Raw genomic sequence first — 25,928 nt, 5'->3', positions numbered from 1 at the left:
TATAATCTTCCCATAAGTTTGGCTCTTCAGTATACAGAATTTGTCGTCTATTTTTCTTTTGAGGCTAACATTTATTTTGCATTATGTGCCAGGCATGGTGCTCAGTGTTAAAGGTGCATTTTCTCACACTTTCCTCTCAGACCTGGAGAATCAGAATCTCTAGGAAGAGGAGCTTGGTGACTCATAAACAAACAAACACACCAAGGCACTTTTGGAAAAAAAAAATTCATTGCCTCATTAAAACCCCAAATTATCCTCTGGTGTAGGAACCAATGTTTTTCTCATTTTGCAGGTGAGGAAACTGAGGCACAGAGAGGTGAGGTCATTTGCCCAAGGTCACATAACTGGGAAGTCTGAGCTTACGTGCAACCTTGATTATTTCGCTGTGCATTTATGAAAGGACGAAATGAGAATAATTGTAGCCTGATCCTGGGGGAGCCCCGTGTTCAATACTTCGCCGCCATAATGCGCATTTCCCCTTCCATGCCACAACCACGAACGCCACATTAACCTCTCAGTGACTCAGGTTTTTAATTATAAGGAACCCGAAGAGGTTACCTAGTCTAGCCTTTCACTCCACGCATCATTTTCTACGGTGTGGTAGAAAGGGCATATAGTTTTTGGAACCAGGCATGTTTGGACTCACATTTGAGTTCTGTCACTTTCTGGCTCTGGGGCCTTGTGAAAATTTCTCAGCCTCCCCAGACTCAGTTTGCTCATCTGTAAAATGGGGATGATGATGGCACTTATCCATTATTTGTGAGGGATTCAATGAGATCCAGAATGTGAAATGCTTAGCACGTAAGTCTTTGATAGCTACTAGAACATTCCTGAAGGAACATCAGTCTTTGAAAGGCTGCCGATTACCTATGAGGTGTCCTATCATTCTCTTGCCTGTTTATTCTGTAACTGTTCTAATGAAGTAGTTAGATGGGATTTTATTTCTTGGGAACATCCCACTATCTTTTCTTCCAAAGAGTCTCATCTTCTGCCGGCCCTGAGCTAGTCTACCTGCCTGGATACGGGGTGAGCCCTGTCACGGTGTCAGCCTGCTGGGGGGTCACCAGCACTGCTGTGCCACGGCCCAGGCGTCTTGGCCCCTTGAGTACGGATTTTATCCCCCACTTCTCTGGAGGCTTGCAAGGGGGGCCATCTGCTCTCTGTGATTGAGCCACATTTATTTTGTCACTTGGGCTCGGAACATCGTCACCAGTGAGCGCTACCTGCTCAGTGCCGCCACCCTGTCCGTTTCAGGAAAAGCATCCGAGAGTGGGTGCCCTGACAGCCCGAGCGGACGCTGGAGTGATGCTCATTCAGCCTGTTTCTTCGTCTCTGTGTCGTCTCTGAACTCATTCTCAGCCCCACAGTTATTGGGGCATAAAGATTCCTTAGATGGCTTCCTCCAGAGAAAGATACATTTGAGGCACTTCCTTAGCGGTTTGCGCCCTGGGCCAGCCCTTCCCCCACGCCGGTCATTTTCCACCCTGTGTATAAATGATCTTCCCGGATGGTGTCTGTGTTCACTTCGCTGAGGCTGACTTTCTGTTTTTTGGGGGAAACGTGTGTCTCCTTCAGCCTCCAGTCATTCAGATTTTTTTTTGTTTTTAGATTCATAACACATTTTATTTTGACTTATTTAACTTGTGTCAAAAACGTAGAATTTTAACACGGATATTCATCTGACTTGATGGGTTTAATTCTAAAAGCCGTCTTTTTTATCAGACTTCAGTGTCGGATTGCAGAATGTTTTTTGCATTTTCCTGAAAGAAGCAAATGCTCATTCATTCTTCTCATTATACGATGCAAGTATGTGAATGTAGCATAGTAAGTGCTTTTATGCACAAGTGCTGGCTGTGTGAACCAGGTGGAAGCTGGCCCCAGATTCTGTAAGGGCAGGGTCTGAATCTTGGACTTCTTTTTTTTTGAGACAGAGTCTCACTGTGTTGTCCGGGCTAGAGTGCCGTGGCATCAGCCTAGCTCACAGCAACCTCAAACTCCTGGGCTCAAGCGATCCTCCTGCCTCAGCCTCCCGAGTAGCTGGGACTACAGGCATGTGCCACCATGCCCGGCTAATTTTTTCTATATATTTTTAGTTGTCCAATTAATTTCTTTCTATTTTTGGTAGAGATGGGGTCTTGTTCTTGCTCAGGCTGGTTCCGAACTCCTGAGCTCAAATGATCCGCCCGCCTCGGCCTCCCAAAGAGCTAGGATTACAGGCGTGAGCCACCGCGCCCGGCCTTGGGCTTCTTAATATTCCGCCCAGTGAGTCCTCAAGAGCGGGGCCCATGAGTCGCATATCAGCAGATGCTTAAAGGTGCCAGGCTTGTTTTTTTAATTTTTAATTATTATGGGTACATAATAGTTGTATATCTTTATAGGGTACGTGTGATGTTTTGATACAGGCAAACAATGTGAATTAATCATATCGGGGTAATTGGGGTATCCATCACCTCAGGCGCTTGTCGTTTCTTTGTGTTAGGAACTTTCCAATTCCACTCTTTTAGTTATTTTAAAGTGTACCCTAACTTATTGTTGATTATAGTCACTTTGTTGTGCTATCAAATGTTGTTCATTCTATCTGACTAAGTATAGTTTTGCACCCATTTACTCATCCCCACTTTGTCCCCCCTTCCCCGCTACCCTTCCCAGCTCCTGGTAACTGTCATTCTACCGTCTGTCTCCATGAGATCAATTGTTTCAGTATCTGGCTCCCACATATGAATGAGAACATGTGAGATTTGTCTTTCTGTGCCTGCACTGGGTTTTTGTTCTGGGGTTTCCCATTCCCTGAGTTTCTCCCTGTGTGGATCTGCCCCGGCGTGGGCGGAGCTGCCTGGGGAGGCTTGGCACTGGGTCCCCGAGACTGAGGTTTAGGCTTGGGGGAGCCGATTGGGACCCCAGGATTGGGACCCGTCACCAAAAGTGAGGTGAGCAGGTGACAGCAGGTGTCTGTTCACTGGCCTTCGGCTCCAGGGGCCAGGCCATCTGACGTGGTGCTGAGTTCTAAGCGCTCAACCCTGGCCTTGGTTCGTTTTGGCTGGCAGGCCACTAAGTGGACTAGGTTGGATTTCTTGCTCCCGCTATCTTGCAGAAATCAGTTTGTTGTGATTTCAGTTAATTAGTGACTCACCCCTCGTCAACTCTAGATTTCCTTCAGAGTCAGTAGTTGTGTTAATGTTTTGGAGGAATGTCCTTTCCAGCCTCAATTCCTGGATGCCGGCTGGGCAGTGCCTACTGAGCACTCACAGTCGCTCCTGATGTTACTTAGCTGTCACTGGTCTGAAACGGGGGTGGGGGACAGAAACACATCTGCTGAGTTCCTTCGAGATGCTGGGTGCTGTGTGGGTTTACCCTCAAAACAGCTCTGCGGGGTAGGTACTGTTCCTGTCGCTACAGGTGAGGTGGGGAAACTGAGGCTCTGAGGTGGTGGCCAGTTGTCCACGCCTCTGGCTGTAGTCTGCCGCTTCCCCGGCAGAGCTCCCTGGGCGGTCGCGTGCCTTTGCTTAGCCTCTTGTGACCATACTGAGCGTCCGTTTCGATGTGCTAGTTTTAGTGCCTTGGTGGCACATCTGGCCTTCTTCCCCCAGCTACAGCACTCCTGGGGGATTGGAAGCATTGCCGTTGGTATTAGAGGTGGGGGGGGACACCCTTTCCCAGGAGAGCAGAGTGGAGACCCTCAGGAGAGGGTGATGGGGTGGGTTCTGGACACAGAAACATGTATGGTTAATTGTGGAATTAGAATAAAAGGGAATGTTGGATTAACAGTTGACCTGCTATAGTCTGGTACCTCCCTTTCTGGCCAGATGGAACTATTCCCACTGGCCCATCAGCCATTCATTCTGGTCTTGCAACAGACAGATGCTGGTACCCAGCTCTTATTTCAGGTTTCTTAACGTATTCAGCTGCGAGAATGTTCTGCCATCCCGAGAGCACGTGTTTCTTATCTCATGACTTAAAATTTCCAAGATCATAGCTGACTTCCCATTGGCTTCCTTGTTGGGCTGGTGGCTCCCAGAGGAGACTTGGATTCCTGAGGGGTATTTGGGTGGCACACTGATCCCTCCTGTTTGTTTCCTTTTCTGGTTGGGCGTCTCTGGTTGGCTGATCTTGTCTGCATGTGCATGATTTCTCTTCCTTAATTTTGGATCTTGCATACCTGGCCGGCCGCCAGGCTGGACAAGACACTTTCTTGGGCACCTGTACCCCTGTATGCCCCGACTATCCACCTGGAGGAGAGGGTGGCTGCCTTTTTATGACCTATTGATTCCAGCCAGGTGAGTCACCAGGTAGCGCTCATCTTCCTCCCAATGCCTGTTTATTTGGCATCATTAGGGAATGTGATAATTCAAGGCAGTGAGATTTGAGCTCCAAACCAGTTTTCTGCTTCAACCATTTCACCGTCTGGAGTGATTCTTGTTTATTTGGCATCGTCAGGGAATGTGATTATTCATTCAAATGACTGTTGAGTTCCAAATGGTGTTTCCACTTTAACCTCTTACATGGAAAAAATATATAAAGTAGAGCTTGTGTTCCTCTGCTTTCTTCAGGGAGTGAGAACCCTTTTTGTGAAGTCTCAGGATTGGCACCTGTCGCATCATCACCTCCCTTTCTGGCGAGTGCCTGCTCAGGGCCTTAATGTGGCTTTTAAAATTCTCACACCTGTGTTTTATATTTTGGGGGTGGCAATCTTTTGTTGTCAGCTTTTGCTTGTCATTACTCTACGTGCTTCCAATAGATCCCTTCTTCTTAATGAAACTCCCTGTCTTCCTCCAGAAGACCCCCCCCAAACCCCCCCCAGTCCTGAGCCCCTTTCTGCTGCTAGGTCTCTCCTTGTGGAGAACAGAGAAGTGGACCAGGGAGGAGCTAGTAAAGCTGCAAATGCCACAGCTTTGGAACAAATAGGTGACCTTCTTGAGGAACCTCAGTGTTTTTGTCCGTAAAGTGGGTATAATATTGTCCTTCCATACTTTATTGAGTTGCTGGGAGATCAGGAAAGAAAAGAAACACCCACATGTGCATATAAAGTGAGCTTAAACCTAAGTGCCATTCATACATTCATTGGTGGTACGAGTTCGTGTGTGGGTCTCTTAAAAGCTTACCACAAAAACTTCTGGGGAGAACTGCTAGTTCTCTGAGGCTTGCTCTCCCTGGGATTCTCAGCTCCTGGTTCCCTCCCTGCAGTCCTGGCTCTGGGTAAAATGCCAAGTCAGCAATCTTCCTTCTCCACGCCTCTTTCTGGAACTCTCACGTGGTCTTAGCACAGTTTCAGTCAGGTTCAACCACTTTGCTCGCCGCCCTTCCCCCACTGCGTGCATGTGTGCCTCTGTCCCCGGCACGTACAGAAACAGTACTGGACGTCCTCTCGCACGGCACACTCCTGTGTCATATCCTCTCCCTGCTTTTAAGAAAACACTGTCTTGGGTGTTCGAGTGCTGTTTAAAATTCTACCCTTGCTCTCGGTAGCTGTGTCGGCACTTTAGGGCAAGCAGCAGGTATTCTTTCTTCTAACATATTATTCTTGGATCTGGGACTCCTCTCACCCTGGGAGGGTCATCTGTTTAAAATCCTAAGTCTGAATGGGTCATATGGTCTCTTCCCTCAAAGGGCTTACCGTCTAAGGGAGGTGCAGTCCTGCTGGTACTGGTGTTAACAGAAATAGTTGTGGATTCCCTGAGCCTGTGTGCTAAGAACCGTCTCGTTTAGTACAGAGGAGTGTGAGCACGACAGCTACAAGCGAAGGGCACCCCGTTTTTGAGAGCAAATGGGGAGGTAGGTGTGAAGGGGAAGTGCGTTTGTTCCTGGGTAGAACTGTGAAAACGCTTTCCTTTCCTGCCGGCCATGCAGATAGAAACGTCTCTTTTACTCGATTGAATGGCCCTTGTGCCATCAGACCGCCAGAAGTATTTGTTGGTTGGGATCATTTATTACTTGCTGGAAAGAATTCACTATAATCAGATCAGATGACCTATTTCTGTGGCCCATCTGCTGGAATATGAAAATAGCACTGTTATTTGGGGCCCTTATTTCTCCCTTCCGTTATTCTGCTACTTAGAGTAATAGGAAAGCTGGGTGCTCGGTTAGAGGGGATGCTGTCGGGGTTCCAGCCCTGAATGGGAGTGGGGACAGTCTTTCAGGTCCTTGGCAATTCTGATATTCTGCCGTTTAAATTGTACTGGCAGTCTAAACTATTAGACACTGGTGCAGCGTAATGCAGAGTTTAGAAACCTTCAGAAAAAGACAATAATTAGAATGCCCCGAGCATCCAAGTTGTGACTCTCTGGCCAGCTGACTTAGAACTATTGGATCGATCCCTGATGTGCTCAGTACCGTGTATCTCAAGCTCGTACTGTGGAAATCTTAAGTACACACCACACCCATTTTTTAAAATGGTGTAGCAGGACCTGATAAATGATTTCAGAGGTCTGGAAGTTTTAGCTTTGGTTGTGCTTGGTAGGGGGTTTCCTGTCAGTGAAGAAAGGATCCGTGTGTGCTTAGCAAAATTGAGTCTTTTTTTTTTTTTTTTTACTTTCTCTGGGGAAGGCACCGCAGGAAAAAAAAAAAAGGCTTGAGAACCACCAGGTAGCAGTTGTGTAGTGATGGGACGTGACAACTTGCTCCTGCCAAGGTTCCAGTGGTGACCTGCAAACCAGGAGGACCATAAACATATTTGCACTTCCTTATAAGTATGCTTGCAAGTGTACATGGCAGCTGTCACAGAGATGTTGACTAAGAATTGCTGAAAACGAACTGTTTGGGAATCCTATTCTCCGTGGAGTTCTGTTATAAAATAAGAGCTGTGCTTGGCTGCAAACATTTTGGCCCTTGGGTTAAGTTTAGAACATCACACTGAAAAAAATTCAAGTTAAAATGTTAGAGATTTAAAAGAAAAAAAAAGATTATTATTTACTTTATTATTTGCTTTATTTATTTGCTATATTTATTTATAGTACTCCCAAATCTTAATTTTTAATACAAGATTAAGAATGGGCCAGGTGAGGTGGCTCACGCCTGTAATCCTAGCACTCTGGGAGGCCAAGGTGGGAGGATCGATCGCTTGAGCTCAAGAGTTGGAGACCAGCCTGAGCAAGAGCGAGACCCTCTCTCTACTAAAAATGGAAAAGATTAGCCGGGCACGGCAGTGAGCGCCTGCAGTCCCAGCTACTCTGGAGGCTGAGGCAGGAGGACTGGTTGAGCCCAGGAGTTTGAGGTTGCAGCGAGCTATAATGATGCCACTACACTCTAGCCAGGGCGACAGAGCGAGACTCTGTCTTCAAAAAAGAAAGAAAAGAAAAGATATGCAAAATATTAACCAAAGAACTAAGAACTTAAACTGTTGTTCTTGCAGCAGTACCCAGTGTAGATCATAAAATACACAGAAAGCTGCGGTTTAGCAGAGAATCTGAAACTATTGACAGTTGATATCCCTCCCTTGACCCATAATTTATTCATTAGAGAGGTAGCAAGCACCCAGACTTTTGCAAGGAGGAGGCTCACTCCAAACTTCACTCTCCTTAACTTAAAAAAACCCCTATTAGTGGTGTAATGAATCACTTTGACTTACAAGCTGTGTCCTAGACGTGGTGCTAGGTGATTTCATGGCCTGTGGTGTCTCTGGGTGGTAGGAGAGAGCAACCCTTGCGCGTGAGTGTGTGCACGCACGTTCGTGTGCAGAGACGTGTGGTTGTCCAGCAACATCACATGACAAACAGCAGTTTGCAACTCTGAACCACAGAGAGAGTTTGTTTTACTATTCTGCCTGTTCCAGTTATTTAACTGATGGCAGATGTCCTCATTAAGGGCTATTAGCACATCAGGGTATGTTTGCTGAGCCTGGAAAGGGCTAACCCCTTTTGGACATGGACCAAAATACATAATCTAGGGTAGCCAACCCCTCCTATTGGTGACAGCAGTAGGGGTGGGGAGACCAAGGGGGCTCGGGGTCCCCTTAGAACTGTACTGAGAAGTCTTCAGCACGAGTTTATGTTTCAATCAAGGAGTTCTGTAAGCCGAGAACGTAAAATCGTAAAGAGGGATTTGGCTGCATGTCGAAATACTGTTGTTGTTACTCAGAATTAGATGTTTCTTGATTTTTCTTGGCTGCTCTGGAACCATATGGCAGACTAGGGGATGGCCGGTTTGTGCGGACCATTGATAGCTCCCAAGAAAGAAAAAGCGGGGGAGTGAGTAGAAGAAGAGAACAGGGATGGGCGGTTTGAAGGAGGCCACTGTCGGACCTGCAAAAGCATCCCAGGAGGGAGAGTAGGACCCTCCGTGAGAGGTGTTTGTAGCAGCCCATCCGGAAAAGTTGCGTGGGCCCAGAGTTTACCTTGGCAGACCTTTACCCTTTCTCTGGTTCACTTCCGAGTCCCTGAAGGGCTCTTGGTTATTAATATTTGTGTTATCTGTAGAGCCAGGTCTGTAGCATCATAGCATGACAAGTGGCCGATTAACACAGGAGAGGCATCGATTGACAGCTGGGGAGGCCTCCCCGCCTAGATTAGTCTACTTTCGTATTTTTCGCCTCCATGCCATTAATTCCTGCTATAGACTTGGCTGAAGTTTTCCCTAACTTTTCGGGTTGAGGGCAGTGTGCGTATAAAGGTCTTCCCAAACCTGGCTGCTCAATGATTAACAGTGCTTGGACTGCTGAGGAAGGTCGGACTTAAACCTTTATTTTATAGGTAAGAGGCCAAGATGCAAGTGGAGAGGAGAGTTTTCAAGGAATGAAAATGTACGAGGAAACAAATGCAGACTTTCCTATCAGGAACTGTTGTTTTCTATCAAAGTTCACTAATGTAGTGGGGGAAAAATACCATGTAGATGAAAAGCGACTCGCGTGTTTTATTTTGAGAGATCCCACTCCTACTGGAATAATGGCTGGATCGTGACTTTTGACACCAGACGGAGGCGAGTTCAAACCTGCCACTTCTTAGTCGTGTGGCCTCAGCAACCTGATCTGTCCCAGGCACGATCACTGCATCAGAAATAAAAGACCATGTTTATCTCCGGTCGTGTCGAGGATTAAATTAGATATAATTTATGAAAGCTAGTGCCTAGCAGGCACTTAGTAAAGGCAGTTTCCCTTCCTTCTTTCTCTTCTGCTTTTAAAAATTAAGATTTGGGAGGACTATAAATAAATAATAAAATGTATTTCAGTGTGGAATTCTGGTCGGTGGAGTGAAGGCGGACACGTGGGAACCCGCCGGAAGAGGGCAGGTTCACCAACTCGATGCGAATCCAGCAGGCTTTGGAAGGTGCAGGCTTGCAAACAAAATCGAAAGTAAAAAGTATTCTTTAAATTAAAACGAAAAAAGAGAAAAAGGCTTACAAAAACACAGTTAGGATTTGTTCACCAAACATCTCAGGCGCCGTCTGAAGACTGGGAACCCAGGAATTTTGGAAATACTACCCTTTTTTCATTTTCAGTGGTGGAAACCCCAAACTTCCTGCTCTGGAAGGTGGGGGTGGCCACCGGGTTTTTTTTTTTTCTTTCTTTCTTTCTTATTGCCAAGAAAAGCATAGCCTCTTTCTCTGGGTTGATGCTGCCCTCTGATGTCTCTATGTGGCATTGCGGCTTCACCTCTAGACCCTGTCGGGTCAATTAAACTGAGACTGAGAGGTTCTCGATCCCAGCCTGAGGCTTCAAGGATGAAGGTAGGTAGGTTCCTGAGTTCTTAAAAACAATTTATTTTAATAGCTTGGGTATATATATTTTTTGAAATGGTGAAGAATCTACTTCTCTCTCTTTTTATTGTTGTAATGATGCTTTCTGAGTCATTGTTGGATGTAACACCAGACGCCTAGATAGGAACTCCGTCTGAGGCCGGAGCTCCTCCCTCTTCCTGATCTTTGCTTTCTAGGGAACTCCGGTGGGTATCTGTGCTGTTAGAGTCTAGCCTTTGAGGCTGTGAGTAAAACGCTCATGAAAACCCTTTGCTCAGTATTTGCAACTTTGTTATTATCTGTTAAAATTCTTTTTGCCATTCCTGTTCTGTAACTGTGGAGACGTTCGCTAGCATACCTTGCTGGGGCGGTTCGGAAGGAGGCCAGGATTCGTGAGACGGGGAGATGGTGTGGGACCCAGACAAAGCCCTGAGGCACTTTTGGACGAGGGTAAACAGTACAGAAGGTTTATAGAACTGTCCAAAGACTGAGCTGAAAGCTGTGTTGACAGATGTCCTCTTGATGTCAGTGTGGCAGGGGTGTGGTGGGGGGGGCAGGGAGAATGTCACTGAACAGTCTCTGGAGGTGTTGGGCTCAGCAGACCGGTCGGCAGGGAGGCCAGCATCGGTGTGGAAAGCCGGATGTTTTGGGCCTGCCTTGGCGCCACAGCCCCTGGGGTGCACCGTGCGCACGTCCGTCCCTCAGTGGGATATTAATGGAGCGAGTGAACGGGAGCGAACAGAGCACCTGGAACGGCAGAGGTTCAGGGCAGAGGGGCCACGCTCTGCAGGAGGAGGGCGGCAGGAGTTTGCAAAGTGCTAGGTCCGTTCTTCCCTTCCCACCCGCAGACCCGGGCCTGGGAGCAGGGGCAGCCCGGTCCCCTGGCAGGATCCACCTCGAGAGCCCTGTTCCGGCTCTGGCACCACCTCCCTTAGTCACTGTGAACGGGACACTTAGGCTCTCAGCGTTAGTTTCTTCACCTGTCAGATGAGCGTGTCGCGGTTCGTTTCCACGGCTTTGAAGCCAGCTGAGCTTGAGAATCTGTGTGTCCAACAAATGTGCTCAGGCTCTGACCTGGCAAGGTGACGTCCAGGAAGTTCACCCAAGGAAGCTGTCAGCGACGCGTGTGCGCAGAGGGTCAGCGCAGGGGCTGCTCGCTGTGGGCAGGGCCGTTTAGACAGCAAAACGTTGGATACAGCTTTCAGCTACAATAATAAGGGATTTGTTAAATTAGCAATGTTGTATCCACCTAAGAAAATATCCTGTGGCTTCTAAATGTTTGCTTTCGGAATAACATTTAACGAAATAGTAACACTTAGTGATTAAGTGAAAATTCATTGTACCAAATGATGATCCCATTTTTATGGAAATAAAAGTACGTAACTACGCGTATAGGAGGAAACAAGGACTGCTATACAAGAAGAGTGGGCATCTCTGGGAGGCAGGTTCATGAGTGATTTGTTTTTCTATGTGCTTATGGTATTTTCTAAACGTCCTACTAAGAATGGATATTACTTTTGTAAAAAGGAGAAATGGTAAAAGTTACTTTAAAATGTTCATTTATTTTAATGGACACCTATCGGCTCCTGCTGCGTGTGGGGCTCTGTTCTAAAAGCTTCCTGGTTCCTCCAGGTGATGGACGGAGGACTCAGTGTCCCCTTTCCCTCCGCAGGAGAGCAGCACCATGGCCAGCGTGCTGTCCCGGCGCCTTGGGAAGCGGTCCCTCCTGGGAGCCCGGGTGTTGGGACCCAGTGCCCCAGACGGACCGTCGGGGCCCGCCCCACCCTTGGAGCCGCTGCTGGAGGGGGCCGTTCCCCAGCCCTTCCTGGCCTCTGAGGACACCTCCTGCCAGGAGCCGCCCAAGGAGGTCCTGAAGGCCCCCGGCACCTCAGGCCTCCAGCAGGTGGCCTTTCAGCCCGGGCAGAAGGTAGGTTGATCCCAGCATGGACAGGTGTCTGATCTCGCAAGGCCCGGGGCTGGTAGGCCAGGGGTGCTGGAAGTTCTCTGGGCACCAGTTTGAGCACAGACCTTTTCCCTCCAGCCACGTGGGCTTCCTGCCCAAGAGAATGTCCTCGCTGGCAGGCCCAGCTCCTCCAAGACTGTGTTGTCCGTAGGAGAAGGTGGCAGGACTTGGCACCCAATGTTCTGGGCTTTGGCCTGCTTGAAACCTCAGTCGGAATCACAGCCATAGCTCAGTTTCTCTTAGTCTCCCTCAGTTTACAACTTAAAAAGCAAGGGAAAGGACCTCAGGCTCGTGAGAGTCAGAGAACATTGCGTCTTTGAATTACCTTTGGACGTTTTCGGGAGAACAAGGTGTTTGTTTAGTTGGGAATCGATGTGGATTTCCTTTCCCACCGTCCCCTCCCCTGTGGCAGGGCCCAGGCTTGTCCGATGTTATTGCCAGAGCAGGTGCACGGAGTTCGCTTCCATTGCTTTCTCAAGGGCCCGCAAATAGGGACTCTGTGTTCTTCGTGTCCCTTGTGCCCTCCAGGCCTCTCTTCCCCGGAGGGAAGGTGACCTCCAGCTTCCAGGTACCCCCTAGAGAGGGGTCAGCCTGCCTCCACTCCTCCCAGCTTGTCCCCGGGAGACTCGGAGTCCTCTGGAGGGAAAGTGCAGGTCGGAGCAGTTCAGGGCAGCAGGTGGGCTCCGGCTGCAGGTAGCTGGGAACGTCTTGAGTGGAAGACGGGGGAGTCAGAGGACACAGTTTGTCACAGGCAGACACCCTGGCCTCTGGGACTGGGGGCAGATGAGAACTTAGGGTGACACCTGCTGCCCACCGGCTGTGCTTCCCCTCCCCCCAGGTTTACGTGTGGTACGCGGGTCAGGAGTGCGCAGGACTGGTGGAGCAGCACAGCTGGGCGGAGGACCAGGTGACCGTCTGGCTGTTGGACCAGAAGTTACAGATCTGCTGCAGAGCGGAGGAAGTGTGGCTGGCGGAGCTGCAGGGCCCCGTCCCCCAGGTGCCGGCCCTGGAGCACGGAGCCCAGGCCGTGGCCTACAGGCCTGTCTCCAGGAACATTGACGTCCCGAAGAGGTTTGTGTGGGGCAACGGCCTGGGCTTTGAAAGCCGCGTGGGTGGTGAGGCGTGACAGTCTGGGCTGCCTTGTGATGGGGCAGGAGTGGGGGGTCCTGAGTGTCCAGGTGCCAAGATGCCAACGAGCATCCATTTCCTCCCGGTCACTCTCTTACGGGTGACGTGTCTTTGGTTCAGTGAAAGGCTGTTTTTTTTCCCTCCTTTATTAAAATCAGTTTGGGGACAGGGAAGAAATGGCTTAGATTGGGAGTCAGCAAACTTGTTCTGAACGGGCCAGATAGTAAATAATTTAAGCCTCGTGGGCCAAACAGTCTCCATCACAGCTGCTCAGCTCTGCTGTGGTAGGGTTGGGACAGCGTATCAGAGATGATACGGAAACACGCGGGCATCGTTGTACTCCAGTAAAACCTTATTGACGGGCCAGGCACGGTAGTCTTGACTGTAATCCCAGCACTTTGGGAGACCGAGGGAGGATCTCTTGAGGCCAGGAGTTCAAGAACAGACTGGGCAACATAGTGAGACCCCAAGACCCTGTCTCTACGAAGAAATTAAATTAAAAAGAAAAAATAGCTGGGAATGGTGGCACGTACCTATAATCCTAGCAACTTGGGAGGCTGAGGTGGGAGGATCGCTTGAGCTCGTGCTATTGCACTCCAGCCTGGGCGACACAGTAATACCCTGTCTCTAAAAAAAAAAAACCCAAAACCCCAAAAAACCTCATTATGGGCCTTCAAATTTCAGGTTTTCATAATTTTCATGTGTTACATGTCAAGAAATAATAATCTTTTGATTTTTAAAAACCACTTAAAGATGTAAAACTGTCGTTGGCTCACAGACAGCAGGCTGCACCTAGGCCCCCCCCCCCCATCACAGGGCAGCCCACACCCTCACACCGTGTCACTGTTCTTGGGGGAGGATGGGAAGAGATTGGTTAGTGTCATTGTTCCCGCTTACATTTAACCATAAGACAGGGAAAGGAGGTGATTTTTGTGCTTTTGAATTCCAGTGGGTGCCTCTTATCCCCATCACATGAAAATAACCGATGTGGTCTCTCGTTCTGTGGTGACTGTGCACCTGCCGTCCCAGCAGGTAACCTTTCCCTCTCACCTGTTTGAACCCAGGAAGTCGGACGCGGTGGAGATGGACGAGATGATGGCGGCCATGGTGCTGACGTCCCTGTCCTGCAGCCCCATCGTGCAGAGCCCTCCCGGGGCCGAGGTCAACTTCTCTGGTGAGTGAGCCAGGCCTAACCGGGTTTTGGGCAGGCAGAGGCCCATCACTAGTGTCTTCAGCGTTGAGCAGCTAATTGCCACAGTCACCAGCCTGGCAAGAGGATTTCTGGAGGTTTTTCTCGCTGGCACCGCAGACTGGCCGAGTGGTATTGAGCTAGATGCTTCCGTTCTTTCTCCTTAGTTGCATCATCTGGGGAGAAGCTTCCAGATGCATTGTGAAGATGAATGAACACGGGACTGAGCCACAGTGGCCACCTGAGTAAGGTCTTCTCCGGGAGTAAGTGAGTGCGGCACGTCGGTGGGGGCCTGAATGAGGCCAGCAGAGGAATATTTAGTTCAAAGGGGAATGTGGACTAAATTGTCCTCAGAAAACTCACGCACCCAGTTCCAAGTGCCTAATGCCGCCTTGTAAATTAGTGTGGGCCTACAGGACAAGGACCTGAAGTAAATGAGCTAAAGTCTAAAATAAATCTAATTGCTTACTAAAAACCAGTAGTATCACTTCAAGGTACAAATTTATACAGTAAAACAAAATTCTTATAGTTGCCACCCCCTTATGAGTAGTATGGGGGGAGGAACGGTTGCTGGGTATTAGTAGTTTGACAAGGCTGGCAGTGAACTCGAAGTGTTTTTTGGAAATTTGTTTTAGGGCTGGCCTACCTTACTCCCAGGGAAGAACTTTTTTTTTTTTTTTTTGGGACAGAGTCTCACTGTGTTGCCCGGGGTAGAGTGCAGTGGCATCAGCCTAGCTCACGGCAACCTCAAACTCCTGGGCTCAAGCGATCCTCCTGCCTCAGCCTCCCGAGTAGCTGGGACTACAGGCATGCGCCACCATGCACGGCTAATTTTTTCTATATATTTTTAGTTGTCCAATTAATTTCTTTCTAATTTTAGTAGAGATGGGGTCTTGCTCTTGCTCAGGCTGGTTTCGAACTCCTGAGCTCAAACAATCCGCCCGCCTCGGCCTCCCAGAGAGCTAGGATTACAGGCGTGAGCCACCGCGCCTGGCCCCAGGGAAGAACTTTTTCATTGGTGAGACGTAACTGAATTGCAAGCCACTTAAAAGCATGTAGGAAAATATGGAGTTAGCTCTAAGCATGTACCAGGAGGCCTTTGCAAGTATCCCTCATAAGTAATCTCCCTAGGTAGAAAGTAGGTACAGAGGAGAGAGAAAGCGAGCTTACTTATTTGACATTTCAAAAGCCTGTTGTCAGTGACACCTGGGTGCTAGAGGAAATCGTTGTACTGTGAGGACACCTCTCTGCGAAGCCTGGTATTGCATGCCTGCTCTATTAGCACAGGCAAAATGGGACCGAGAAAAGGAGTTAATTTTCAGTTCTCAGGAAATTGTATGGGTTTAGGGGATCCAAGAGGTTGGGTCAAAAGAGAAGAGCCATGAACGTGTCCTAAAAGGGAAAGGAAGTTATTGACTGCTGTTCCCGGCAGGAATGTATGTACATGTGTGTATGTGTAATAACATGTATACACGTGTGCACACCAACATACATACGTCTCACTGATAATATGCCACAATCCTGACATCTTGATTCCCTTTCTGAAAAAAATTTTCATTGTCTAAGATTTTTTTCGTGACAACATAGTTCTGATTTTATAGTTGAAGTCAGTGGAAAAATAAGGCTTCCTTGGCAGTTAATTACCTGGAAGTATTTTGCGAAGTGCGGATTAGGCAACAGTCAAAACCTTACTCTAATCATGGATACTGTCTGCACAAGAGCCACCACTCTGTCTGGTCTCTGTATTGTTAGGATGGCTGTGTGTGTGTGTGGGGGGGTGGGGAGAACAGAGGGGATTATAAATATTTCTCAAAAGCTCACTTGTAAGCTCTCTGTGCTATGTGTTTGCACAGGAGTGCTCTGTTTTCGTGCTATAGAATACGTATTTATTGTCTTTGTCCTAGAAACACTTACGATCAAAGCTGGAGTAAGTTAATAACTTATAAATTAACTTACAACTTTTACAGATAACTTTTTGTTTTGTGCTTTGCTTCTTTTCTGTGCCAATCAAACTCTGCCATACAGATTTTATGCATTTGGGCCATTTGGGTTTATCCCTATGGAGAGGACTGCCGCATTTGTAGGGTTTGCCGGCTGGTTGACCTAGCCTTTGTTCCCAGAGTCCTGATCGTTCTGGATGTAGTGATGTAGGATTCCACTCCCTGCCCTTCTCTCCCCGATGGGGTTCCTGAGTGGATGTGCCTGGACCTTGGCCCTGTTGCGTGGTTCTTGAGTTCTTCCCTGCTTTAAACTCATGTGTACATGTAGTAACATCTCAGTTCCCAGAAGGGGAAAAGGATAGCTTTGAGACTTGACAGTGATATTTGGGGAGGGAAGAGTTCTTCCTCCATCCTGTTCTGTTTGGGTGGGCTTTCCTGAGAGAGGGAGCTTTAAGGGGCACCTGGATTGGAAACCTGGGAAGCCAGGAGCCTGTCCAGGGTAGCACGGAAGCAGCAGGGATTTGTGAGCAGGAGGAGAGAAGGGCAGTAGGATTGTATCCTGGCCGCAAGGGATGTGGAAGTGGATCCTGGCACCCAGGGTTAGAGCTGGGGCTTGGGGCTTTTGAGGATAGGTAGTTTTTTTCTTTCCGTCACTTGGTATTTCCATGTATTGGAATTTCAGATTCTCCTTTACTGTAAGTTAACCTGGATTTTTGGCCTGGGAATGGAAGAGTGTGGGTTGGGCCTGAGCGGCCTGCGGACGTGCAGTTTAAAACCGAAGAGTCCGCTACTCCGCCATTAAACAGAACGGAATAATGTCTTTTGCAGCAACTTGGACGGAACTGGAGGCCATGATCCTCAGTGAAGTAACCCAGGAACACAAAACCAAATATCGCACGTTCTCACTTAGAAGTGGGAGCTAAGCAACGGGTATGCACGGTCACACAGAGTGGCATGAGGGACACTGGAGCAGGTTGAAAAATTACCCGTTGGGCACAGTGTACACTATTCAGGTGACGGGTATGTTAAAAGCCTAGACTTCTCCACCATGCAATTCATCCACATAACAAAACCATTCGTACCCCCTGTATCTATTGAAATAAATAAAACAAATCCCCTGAAGATTCTACATGCCTGTCTGCCCCTTCTTCCTGGTCAGACACACTCACGGACCAGAGCAGGTGCGTCAGGGCTGTGCCAGGCGCAAGAGCCTCCTGTCACCTTGCGGGCATTGGAATTGCTCTCAGAACTGTCTTTCCTCCGAACGTGTTACTTCTGGACGCAGCAGGATGGACTGGGGCCGCAGTAGCTCTGGGAGGCGTCGCACCGAGAGCTGTAAGGGCTGAGTGGTTTCTTTCCACTCCCGGGTTTTCATGGACTGGCCTGGGTTTGCGTGGTCGAAAGGCATTTCTCAAGAAAGCTGGTCAGGAGGCGGTTTAAGTTGGCTTTTGCATCCCACTCAGCCACTGGGAAACTCTCCGGGTACCCAGCACCCTGCAGGTGCCTGTTCTCACCCAGGCTCCGCCCCCCCTTTTATTTAACATGTAAAGTGAGGCATGAATTTTACTTAGGTCACCTGTCTGTGAACCCTAACAAAAAGAAGTTGCCGTGCGCGACTATTGTACAGTGATGAGCAGCGTGGCGGGAACGTCCACCAGGGCAGAGCAGTAGGAAGCGTGGTGGCGAACGGCCTGGCTCCCGGCTTCTCCCTGTGCTTACCGACTCTCGCAAGGGAGAGGTTTTTGGTTCTTTTCTGTTTTGGCCTGGGGACAAGCCTGTGAGTACCCTTCCGTCTTCTCTCTGCCCTGCCAGCTTCCCGCGCGGCCTGCGACCCGTGGAAGGAGAGCGGCGACGTGTCGGACAGCGGCAGCAGCACCACCAGCGGGCACTGGAGTGGGAGCAGCGGCATCTCCACCCCCTCGCCCCCCCACCCCCAGGCCAGCCCCAAGTATCTGGGGGATGCCTTTGGTTCTCCTCAAACTGATCACGGCTTTGAGACCGATCCCGACCCTTTCCTGTTGGATGAACCAGCTCCGAGGAAAAGAAAGGTACACGACTGTGGCATGGGCGTGAGCCGGGCTGGGCAGGGACGGCCACGCAGGGGAGGGGGCCTCACAGGCCCCATTTCAGTTTTCCTTTGCTGCTTGTTACCTGCTGATTTGCCTAGGAGCCGCCGCCGCCTCGTTCATGGCAGTCTCCTTGCTTTTTAACCTCTCCCCGACCCCTGCCCTCTCCCCCCCACTCCTGCAGAGGCCCATGCGTGCGTGGCTCCTGCTGGGGTCTTAGCCACGGCACCCAGCTCTTGCCCACTAGGACCATCTCTTGGGTCAGGGCTTTCTGGCTCCTGGTTGTCAGTTTCTCTGGTCCCAGAGAACCCCTTCCCCGGAGGCCGTTGTAGGGTTGGGCAGAGGACAGCAGCCAGCTCAAGTCCCTGCGGGGTAAGGCTGAGGACTGATGAGGAGGAGAACGTGTCCCGCTTACCCAGTCTCGGTTTCCCCCTAGAACTCCGTGAAGGTGATGTACAAGTGCCTGTGGCCAAACTGTGGCAAAGTTCTGCGTTCAATCGTGGGCATCAAACGACACGTCAAAGCCCTCCACCTGGGGTAAGTGTGGGGCCCGGGGCTTCCGGCCTGCGGTACCTTCAGATGTTCCTCCACCTGCTGACTCCCCACGACCCCCGGCCCAGAATGCTGCCGAGGAGATGGGGCGCTGAGGACGCCACCTCCTGTTCCTGGCCCCCGTCGGAAAGACATCCTGGCGAGTGTCGCCGCTGTTGGCGGGAAGGGAACTCTGTCCATCTTGTGGATGCATCTTCTCCCTTCACTGTAGAGAGCAAGATGTTTAGTTCTGGGTGAAACGGTGATTTGGTTCCATCACTGCTGAGACCCTGTTGCCAAGGTGTGCAGTGGCCGAGCGCCGCGCCTGCCTCCCAGCAGCGGTCATTCTCGGTCGGCCCTGGCCCCAGCGCCTCGTTCTGGCAGCGCGAATGTGCATGGCCACTGTGTCAGGGGCTGACTCACAGCCCTGGGGAGGGGGCGGGACTGCCGGCAGGTGGGGCCCAGAGAGGGCGTGTGGTGGCACTCAGGGCCGGACACCTCCTGGCGGAGGAGAGGTTGGCTCACGTCCTGGGAGAGCACAAACCTCAGGTGCCAGGAAAAACGATTCCTATTGATGTGCAGCCCGTGACCCCTGTGACGTGCGTCAGGAGTGGGGCCCCTGGGTGTTCTCATGGGCTCCTTCTCTGACTTTCTGGGTGGCCCCGAGCAGTCCCTTCCCTGTTGCACTGCAGTCTACCCGGTTTGACCCGGGGCAGCGTGTCCCTGACCGTGCCTGCGTCTCCCTCCCACGCAGGGACACCGTGGACTCCGACCAGTTCAAGCGGGAGGAGGACTTCTACTACACGGAGGTGCAGATGAAGGAGGAACCTGCTGCTGCTGCTGCTGCCGTGGGCACCCCCGCGCCTCGGACTCCCACCGCCGAACCGGCGCCCGCCCCCGGCGTGACCGGCCTGCCCCTCGCCGCTCTCCCACCTCCGCCCAAAGCCCAGCCCTCCGGCCCGGAACGCCCTGGCCTGGAGTCTTCTCTGCCCTCGGGCGCTCTCAGCAAGTCAGCTCCGGGGTCCTTCTGGCACATTCAGGCTGACCACGCATACCAGGTATGGGGCGGGGCTCTCTGGGGCTCAGCCTCCTCTCTGACTTGTCACCAGCCAGCCTGACCACAGGCCGTTGGCCACCCTGATTGCGGGTTGAGCCTTTTGGCCAAATTGCTGATCTCTTACTTCTACAAGTAAGGGTTGATGGATTTGGCCTGGGAACTGTTACGTGGCTGGTATGAGAGGGATGGGGTGGCGTAGTTGGGCCTCCCGGAGCAACTCTCTAGGTCCTAGATGGTGTTGCATTAGCAAGTGATCCGGCGCCTGTGTTGTAAGTACCTACTGTGTGTCAAGCATTGGGCTAAGTGAGCTTTTCAGGTAGAATTAGACATAGTCCCTGCCCTTGGGGAGTGCGTGGCTTAGCTGGGGAGAGAAGTGAGTGTGTAAGTATGGTTAGTTATAATAAATAGTCAAAGTACCATTTACTGGGGCATGAGAAGCTGTTGTGGGTACAGGAGGGACGGAGCTGTCATGCCTGTGTGGTTGGGACAGTTGTCACAGAAAGGGTGACATTTAAGATGGCTTTCACTGCATATAGTAGGTACTCAGTGAACGTGCGGCTTGCTGTGTGCCAGTTTTTCTTAAAATCCTTTTGTGCCTGCAGCTTGGTTTTATCGGACTCTGGGTCAGTTTGCAGGCTAGTAATTAAAAGTGCTTGCAATCAGAAAGCCTTTGCAAAATGAGCCAGTTCTCCTTAGCAGAACGAGTGGCCGCCTAGCCAGGTCACGGTTGGCCAGCTTCCAGCTCTGGCGGACCCTGTCGGGCTAGACAGTGTGGCTGGTGTTTTCACAAGTAGACCTGAACCCGGGTGTCCACGAGCGTGTTGCTGCTTCCCCTAGTTCCCTGGCACACCATGTCTTGTTCCAGCAATACCACCCAGGCACGGAGGGCTGCTGGACCTCTTCTGGCAGCTACTGTAGCACGCTCTTAGTAGGCGATCGGCTGGGAAGTTAATCCTCTGCGATGATTAAGGCATGAGGCTGGCACGTGGTCCACTCTGAGAACAGGGTTCCAGAGTGAGATGGGAGCCTTGCAGCTAGGAGACAACTTCAAAGAGTTGGATGCTCTGACGTTGCTCTTGGGAAGACCCATCGGGTATGTCCCAGCATTTCCCGGTCGTTGCACGTACGCAGAGATGGGCCTCCTGCTGCTCACCGTGAGGTTGCAGGGCCCGTGGGCGGACGCTGAGCACCTCCTGCGCTGGAACCCGGGCTGACGCGCTCTCGTCTCCGCAGGCTCTGCCTTCCTTCCAGATCCCCGTCTCGCCCCACATCTACACGAGTGTCAGCTGGGCTGCCGCCCCCTCCACCGCCTGCTCCCTCTCTCCGGTGAGTGTGCCCATCCCTGTGCCCCCCGGCGCGCCGACTCTGGGGGCCTGGTGGGAGCCCAGGGCTCGCCCACACACCCAGAGCCATAGGCTGTCTCTCAGCACGTGGCACAGGTCGGTGTTGCCACTGTGCTTCCGGCCCCCAGACTCCTGGAAGGTCCCTCTCTGGCGCTCCCCACTGGCCACGGCCCCTCCCAGAAGGTGGAAGTGCCGGCAGAGCAGTGCCTGGATCAGCCACGTTTCCTGCCAAGAGAGTCGCGGGGCGAGGCCGGGGTCAGTGTCCTGTTCAGCCCTGAGTGTTGGTGGGCGCTTGTTAGGGTTTTACTGCCGAGAGAAGAAGAAGGGAGAGAGAGTGGAGGGCTGCGTGGGCTGGGTTGGAAATCTCACGGCCACTGGGGACCAGGGCCCCTAGGTCACTTGACCCTGAACCGAAATCACCTGGAGGTCATTGTGCACCACGCCCAGGGGGCTCTAGTCTTACACGTCTCCTGCAGGGAGGCGTCACACATTGGAAAACCAAATTGCCAGGAGGTGCTGTTGACGCCGTGCGATGCCTCCCTGTGTCTCAGTCCCCTGCAGGGAACAGCCCTAAAGGTGGCCAGGCCAGGTGGCTCCCATGCACTGGGCCCCTGCTGGGTTCTGCGTGTGGCGTAAAGGCCTGCTTCTCACTCTCCAGCCCCGCCTCGCCTGGCCCTGCTGCCGAGACCACCCCTCTGCTGGAACGTCCTCCGACACACAGCAGGGCCTCCTGTCCCTCCTCTTGCCGCGGGGCCCGGCAGCACAAGGAGCGGTGCGGCGAGTGTGGCCGGCTGTCCTGCAGGACGGCGCTGTCACCCTGTCTGACTGCCCTCCTGCTCACGGCCCCTCTCCCTGTGCCCAGGTCCGGAGCCGGTCACTGAGCTTCAGTGAGCCCCAGCAGCTGCCACCTGCAGTGAAATCTCACCTGATCGTTACTTCTCCGCCCCGGGCCCCGAGCAGCGCCAGGTGAGACGTCCGCCATCACGCCCTGTCTTCTGGTTCCTGTCCCCCCTCGTCTCCACTGGTGGCGTGGACTCCTGAGTCCACCCAACAGAGTCACCAGGGTTTGTCCCCAGAGGGGAGTCCAGATGGAGGGCACCCCAGACAGGGTGGCTTTCGTACTTGGAGCCTCCGGCCCCTTCCCCATTGGCTTCCTTGGGGAGCCGCCCCCACGGCCTCTGTGTGGTCACTCAGCCCCGCGCGTGGCAGCTGTCCAGGTCTAACCACAGCTGGTGACGCTGCTCTCGGTTGTCTCTCTCGGCAGGAAAGCCCGAGGGGAGGCAAAGAAGTGCCGCAAGGTGTATGGCATCGAGCACCGGGACCAGTGGTGCACGGCCTGCCGGTGGAAGAAGGCCTGCCAGCGGTTCCTGGACTGACCCGCCTGCCGGCCCCGATGGCAGCCGCTGACATGAGGTGTCACCAGCCCTCAGCAGAAACCGGAAAGATAGAGTGGAAATGCAGAGGTTGGGCTCGATTGGCGAAGGTGTAACACTTAAAGCATTTTTTCCCCTTTGTGGGAACGTTTTATTTTTTAAAAAACAAGGAACAGAAATATTCTCCCCCCACCCCCAAAATAGGAGAGAGCCAAAACTGACCAAGGGTATTCAGCAGTGAACCAGAGACCAAAGAATCAATGACCCTCCCTCCCCGCATCTCCTCTCTCTAGGGGATTAGTTTGTACACATCAAAAGAAGGAACAGCTCGTTCTGTTTCCTGCTGAGTTGGTGAATTCTTTGCTTCCTCAACTCTTTCCAGAAAGGACTGTGAGCAAGATGAATTTACTTTTTTTTAAAAAAAAAAAAAAAAAAGTTTCTGGCTGACGGGTGACTCAGAGGCAGGACTCCGTGGATGGGTGGCAAGGTGGGTGTCCGCGTGTCTCAGGCTGTGCCGCCTCTTCCCGCCTGAGCAGCTCCCGTGGAAGGTAAAGGAAAGGCCCTTCTTGGCAACAACTGTTTGAATCTGGGTGCCCTTAGACATTGGGTTGCATCCCAACAAATGTCATATGGCTTCTTCTCAAAGCCCAGACTAATAGATTTTTAAAGACTATCCCCAAATGGCTGAGCCAAAAGGCTGGTAAGAATTCACTTTTTGAAATGTGGCAGTTAAACACTACCTTGATGGTTCTCCTCTTTCCTCGAGGAGTCCTAGAGGGTTTCAGTGTCTTTAGAAACTCTCTGCTCTTCCCCAGATAAACTCCCTCCTGACGTCTCTTCCCTCCAGTTCTGGAAAGGGCACCTCTGGAACATTCTGTCTTTTTTTATGGTGTATGTGGAAGCTTTTACTGATGAAAGTTTCCTTTTATTTGGGCGGCCGGGGGAGACCCCAGTGGGTTGCCGGTAGGTTCCTGTTTGTTGCCTGGCTTCAGCAGGGCTTTCCCCATTTCCGTTTTCTGCCTGGAGGCAGGATGGGGAAGGCCAGAGAGAGTCCCCGAGGGAGTGAGGTTCAGGCTGAGGAAACCACGGAGGGAGAAGTGAGGTTGGATTGGCGGCCCCTGGCGTCTCTGCCCTTGGTGTTTCTGGAGACTACAGGCGTTTAGGGGAGACGAAACTGGGCTGCATTGAGGTCAGTGAGCAAAGCTGTTCCTGTCGGGCAGGAGGGAGGCCAGGAGTTCAGTGCCAGGCCAGCTCCGATGCACACGGACCGAGGGCGGAGCCCCCGAGCAGGACGTGCTCTTGTCCCGGCACCTCCCCTCTCTGCCGAGCTTCCCTCGGGGCCTGCTTGAATGTGACCACCTGGTGCCCAGCTGTCTCGGCGACAGGCCCTAGCCCTATGTCCCAGATGTCAGGGGCTCAGGGAATCCCACCAAGCCACCTCTCCTAGCAAGAGCGGCAGCATCCACCCCTTGGGTGTCATCGAACTTGTCCTCTCAGTCCCAGTGAAGACACCTGGGCACTGAGGCTCTGTTGGATGCTTCACGTGGGCGACAGACATGTGCTTGTCAAGCCGAGACACGCTGAGTGTTACGAAACCTGCAGACCTAACCAACACCAGGGCCTGATGTTCTGAAGGGTATGGTGCCCTGGTTGGTGACAGGACAGACACTCTTATGCGCAGGTGTCTTTGGCGGTGATGGTGTATGTTGTCATAACTTAGTAAAAAAATGTACGTGGAATTCTGTGTCTTGGTAGAGCTGAAAAGCAGGCCAGCCCGAGGTGGCCCAGGGCGCCTCTTCCTGTTCCTCCGACCTCCTTGAGAACGAAGCGCTGGCTGCCGTCGCGGCCCTTCCCCCCGCTCCTCACTTCCCGCGATGTCCGAGTGCAGATCCTGTCGTGAGGGGTGGGGGCGTTCTTGACCTGCGGGGACCCTGCCCCCGAGGGTCTTCTGTTCCCTCTTGCCGAGTCTCCACTTTAGAGGAGCTGTTGGGTTCCCTCCCTCAGTTTGGACCATGCAGATGTAACTGGATGCACAGATGTCTCCCTGTGAGGTGGCTTCCCGGGCCGCTGGCACACGGGGCGGGAAAGGAAGAGAGAAAGAAGAGGAGGATGGAACAGTCTAGAAACTGGGGTGGTTTTGTTTTTGTTCTGGGTCTTGGGTTTTGGTGCAGCCTTCCCTGCCTGCATTTGCTCCCTGTCCTTTTTGGTGGGGGCGGCGTCTGCTGCCTCCCCCCCGCCCGCGCCCGTCTCGTCGCTGTTGTGTTGGTTCTTAGCACGTGCTCTGTCCCTGGGGTCGCTCCATTCGTTTCTTCTTGGAGGGTGGGGGTGGTTCGTGCGCTGACCCGGCGATCATGCCTGTTTTCCTCATCTCCGATCTCCCTCCTTCCTGCGCCCGGGAAGCCGGATCTGGTGGAAGGAAGCTGCCACGGATGTGCTTCTGAAACTAACAGGACTGATTTTCAAAGCAGTTGTCTTGGGAAACTGTTCATCCCAGCGATGTTACCTTTATCCAGAGTATTTCTCAAAGTCACCTTCAGAGCTGGCGGTGCTGTGTTCCCAACACGTTTAAGGATGCCAGTCCGCACCCGCGCTCCCTGAGCACAGAGTCTAGCGAATGATGTCTGTGGTCCAGGGAGAGCTCCGGTTTCGGAGCGAAAGGACTGTCAGGTGAAATAGCGTGGATATAATCATGTGGCTTTTAGACTGGCTCTGAGAGCAATTCTGTAATTTCAGAGAGCGAGTCGAGCAACGGCTACGCTGCCGCGGGAAGTCTATAGCGCGACTCCTCGGAGAACAGTGTGACTTTGGATGCGGAAACTCTGATTTGCTGGGAGAAATCTGTCCTGTTACTTTCTGGTCATCCCAGGTTCTGACTTTACCCGGGGCCAAAAAAAAAAAGAGAAGAGGGAGATAAATCCCATCTGTGAATTTGTCTTATTGGCGCCTTTTCCCCCAGCTGTCTTCCAAGTATTATTTTTACTGTTAAAAATTTTTTTAAAAAATGTGAAATGTAATGTTTTTACAGCAACAATATGAAATATATTTTATAAAGAATAAAATGGTACCTTGTCTGATTTAATGTGTGCCTGTCCCTCTGCCCCTCCCCCTGCAAAGAATAAGATTGTCATTGTCCTTGGTGTTCAATGACAGCGAATCACACCGTAAGAAAAGTGTACACACTGATCTGCTATTGTAGCAGTAGGGAACGTTTACCAGGGGCTGGGCCAAGTGCTTACCTGAGTTACTTAAATAACTCTTTGAGGGAGTTACTATAATTATTCCCATTTTACAGATGAGGAGAGTGAGGCACAGAAGTTAAATAACTTGCCCAGGTCACAGACTGGGCAGTAATGGCACTAGGATTGAAATCCAGGTAGTAACTATTTTCTGCTGCTTCTATTGACAGAGGGGAGCGTATTCGTGGCCATATTCCTGAGTCTGTTAGGGGACAAGCAAGTGACTTAGGAGAAACGAAGTGACGCTCTGATGGGTTCTGAATGTTCCACTCCCTGCAGACGTGGATTCCGTGTGCCGTGGTGGCCCACGTGGCTGGCAGCCCGGCCGGGGCGGGAGGGCTGCTGGAAGCAGAAGGCACCACCCCACCCAGGGCCTGGCGTCTGCAGTTTTAGGTGCTGAGCTTTAAAGAACTGTTGAGCACAGCAACGGTAGATTACG

At 51.6% G+C, this 25,928-nt stretch overlaps 1 protein-coding gene across 2 annotated transcripts; it reads left to right on the top strand.

The window, feature by feature from the left end:
- The first annotated feature begins 11,204 nt into the window (after positions 1-11,204).
- ZNF395 (zinc finger protein 395) lies at positions 11,205-25,332 on the top strand. 2 transcript variants are annotated; one of them, XM_012654940.1, is made up of 9 exons: positions 11,205-11,590; positions 12,465-12,697; positions 13,819-13,928; positions 17,696-17,931; positions 18,386-18,486; positions 19,235-19,538; positions 20,771-20,863; positions 21,743-21,846; positions 22,145-25,332. In XM_012654940.1, exons 1-9 carry the CDS (start codon positions 11,348-11,350, stop codon positions 22,254-22,256), a joined length of 1,536 nt encoding a protein of 511 aa, XP_012510394.1. In that variant the 5' UTR covers positions 11,205-11,347; the 3' UTR covers positions 22,257-25,332. The 2 variants fall into 2 exon arrangements, with proteins under 2 accessions (XP_012510394.1, XP_012510393.1); XM_012654939.1 differs by lacking the exons at positions 21,743-21,846; positions 22,145-25,332 and having other exon boundaries at positions 20,771-21,463.
- Positions 25,333-25,928: the final 596 nt, after the last annotated feature.

This window comes from Propithecus coquereli, unplaced genomic scaffold, assembly GCF_000956105.1.
Source record: "Propithecus coquereli isolate 6110/MARCELLA unplaced genomic scaffold, Pcoq_1.0 Scaffold451, whole genome shotgun sequence".
Classification (NCBI taxonomy): domain Eukaryota; kingdom Metazoa; phylum Chordata; class Mammalia; order Primates; family Indriidae; genus Propithecus; species Propithecus coquereli.
This window is presented reverse-complemented; position numbering and strand designations above follow the sequence as displayed.

Excerpts from the sequence above, each read along its gene's own strand:
- ZNF395 (XM_012654939.1), top strand. The coding sequence starts at position 11,348 with ATGGCCAGCGTGCTGTCCCGGCGCCTTGGGAAGCGGTCCCTCCTGGGA. Across the intron at positions 13,929-17,695 it reads GGCCGAGGTCAACTTCTCTG|CTTCCCGCGCGGCCTGCGAC; the intron begins GTGAGTGAGCCA and ends CTGCCCTGCCAG. Across the intron at positions 17,932-18,385 it reads CAGCTCCGAGGAAAAGAAAG|AACTCCGTGAAGGTGATGTA; the intron begins GTACACGACTGT and ends GTTTCCCCCTAG.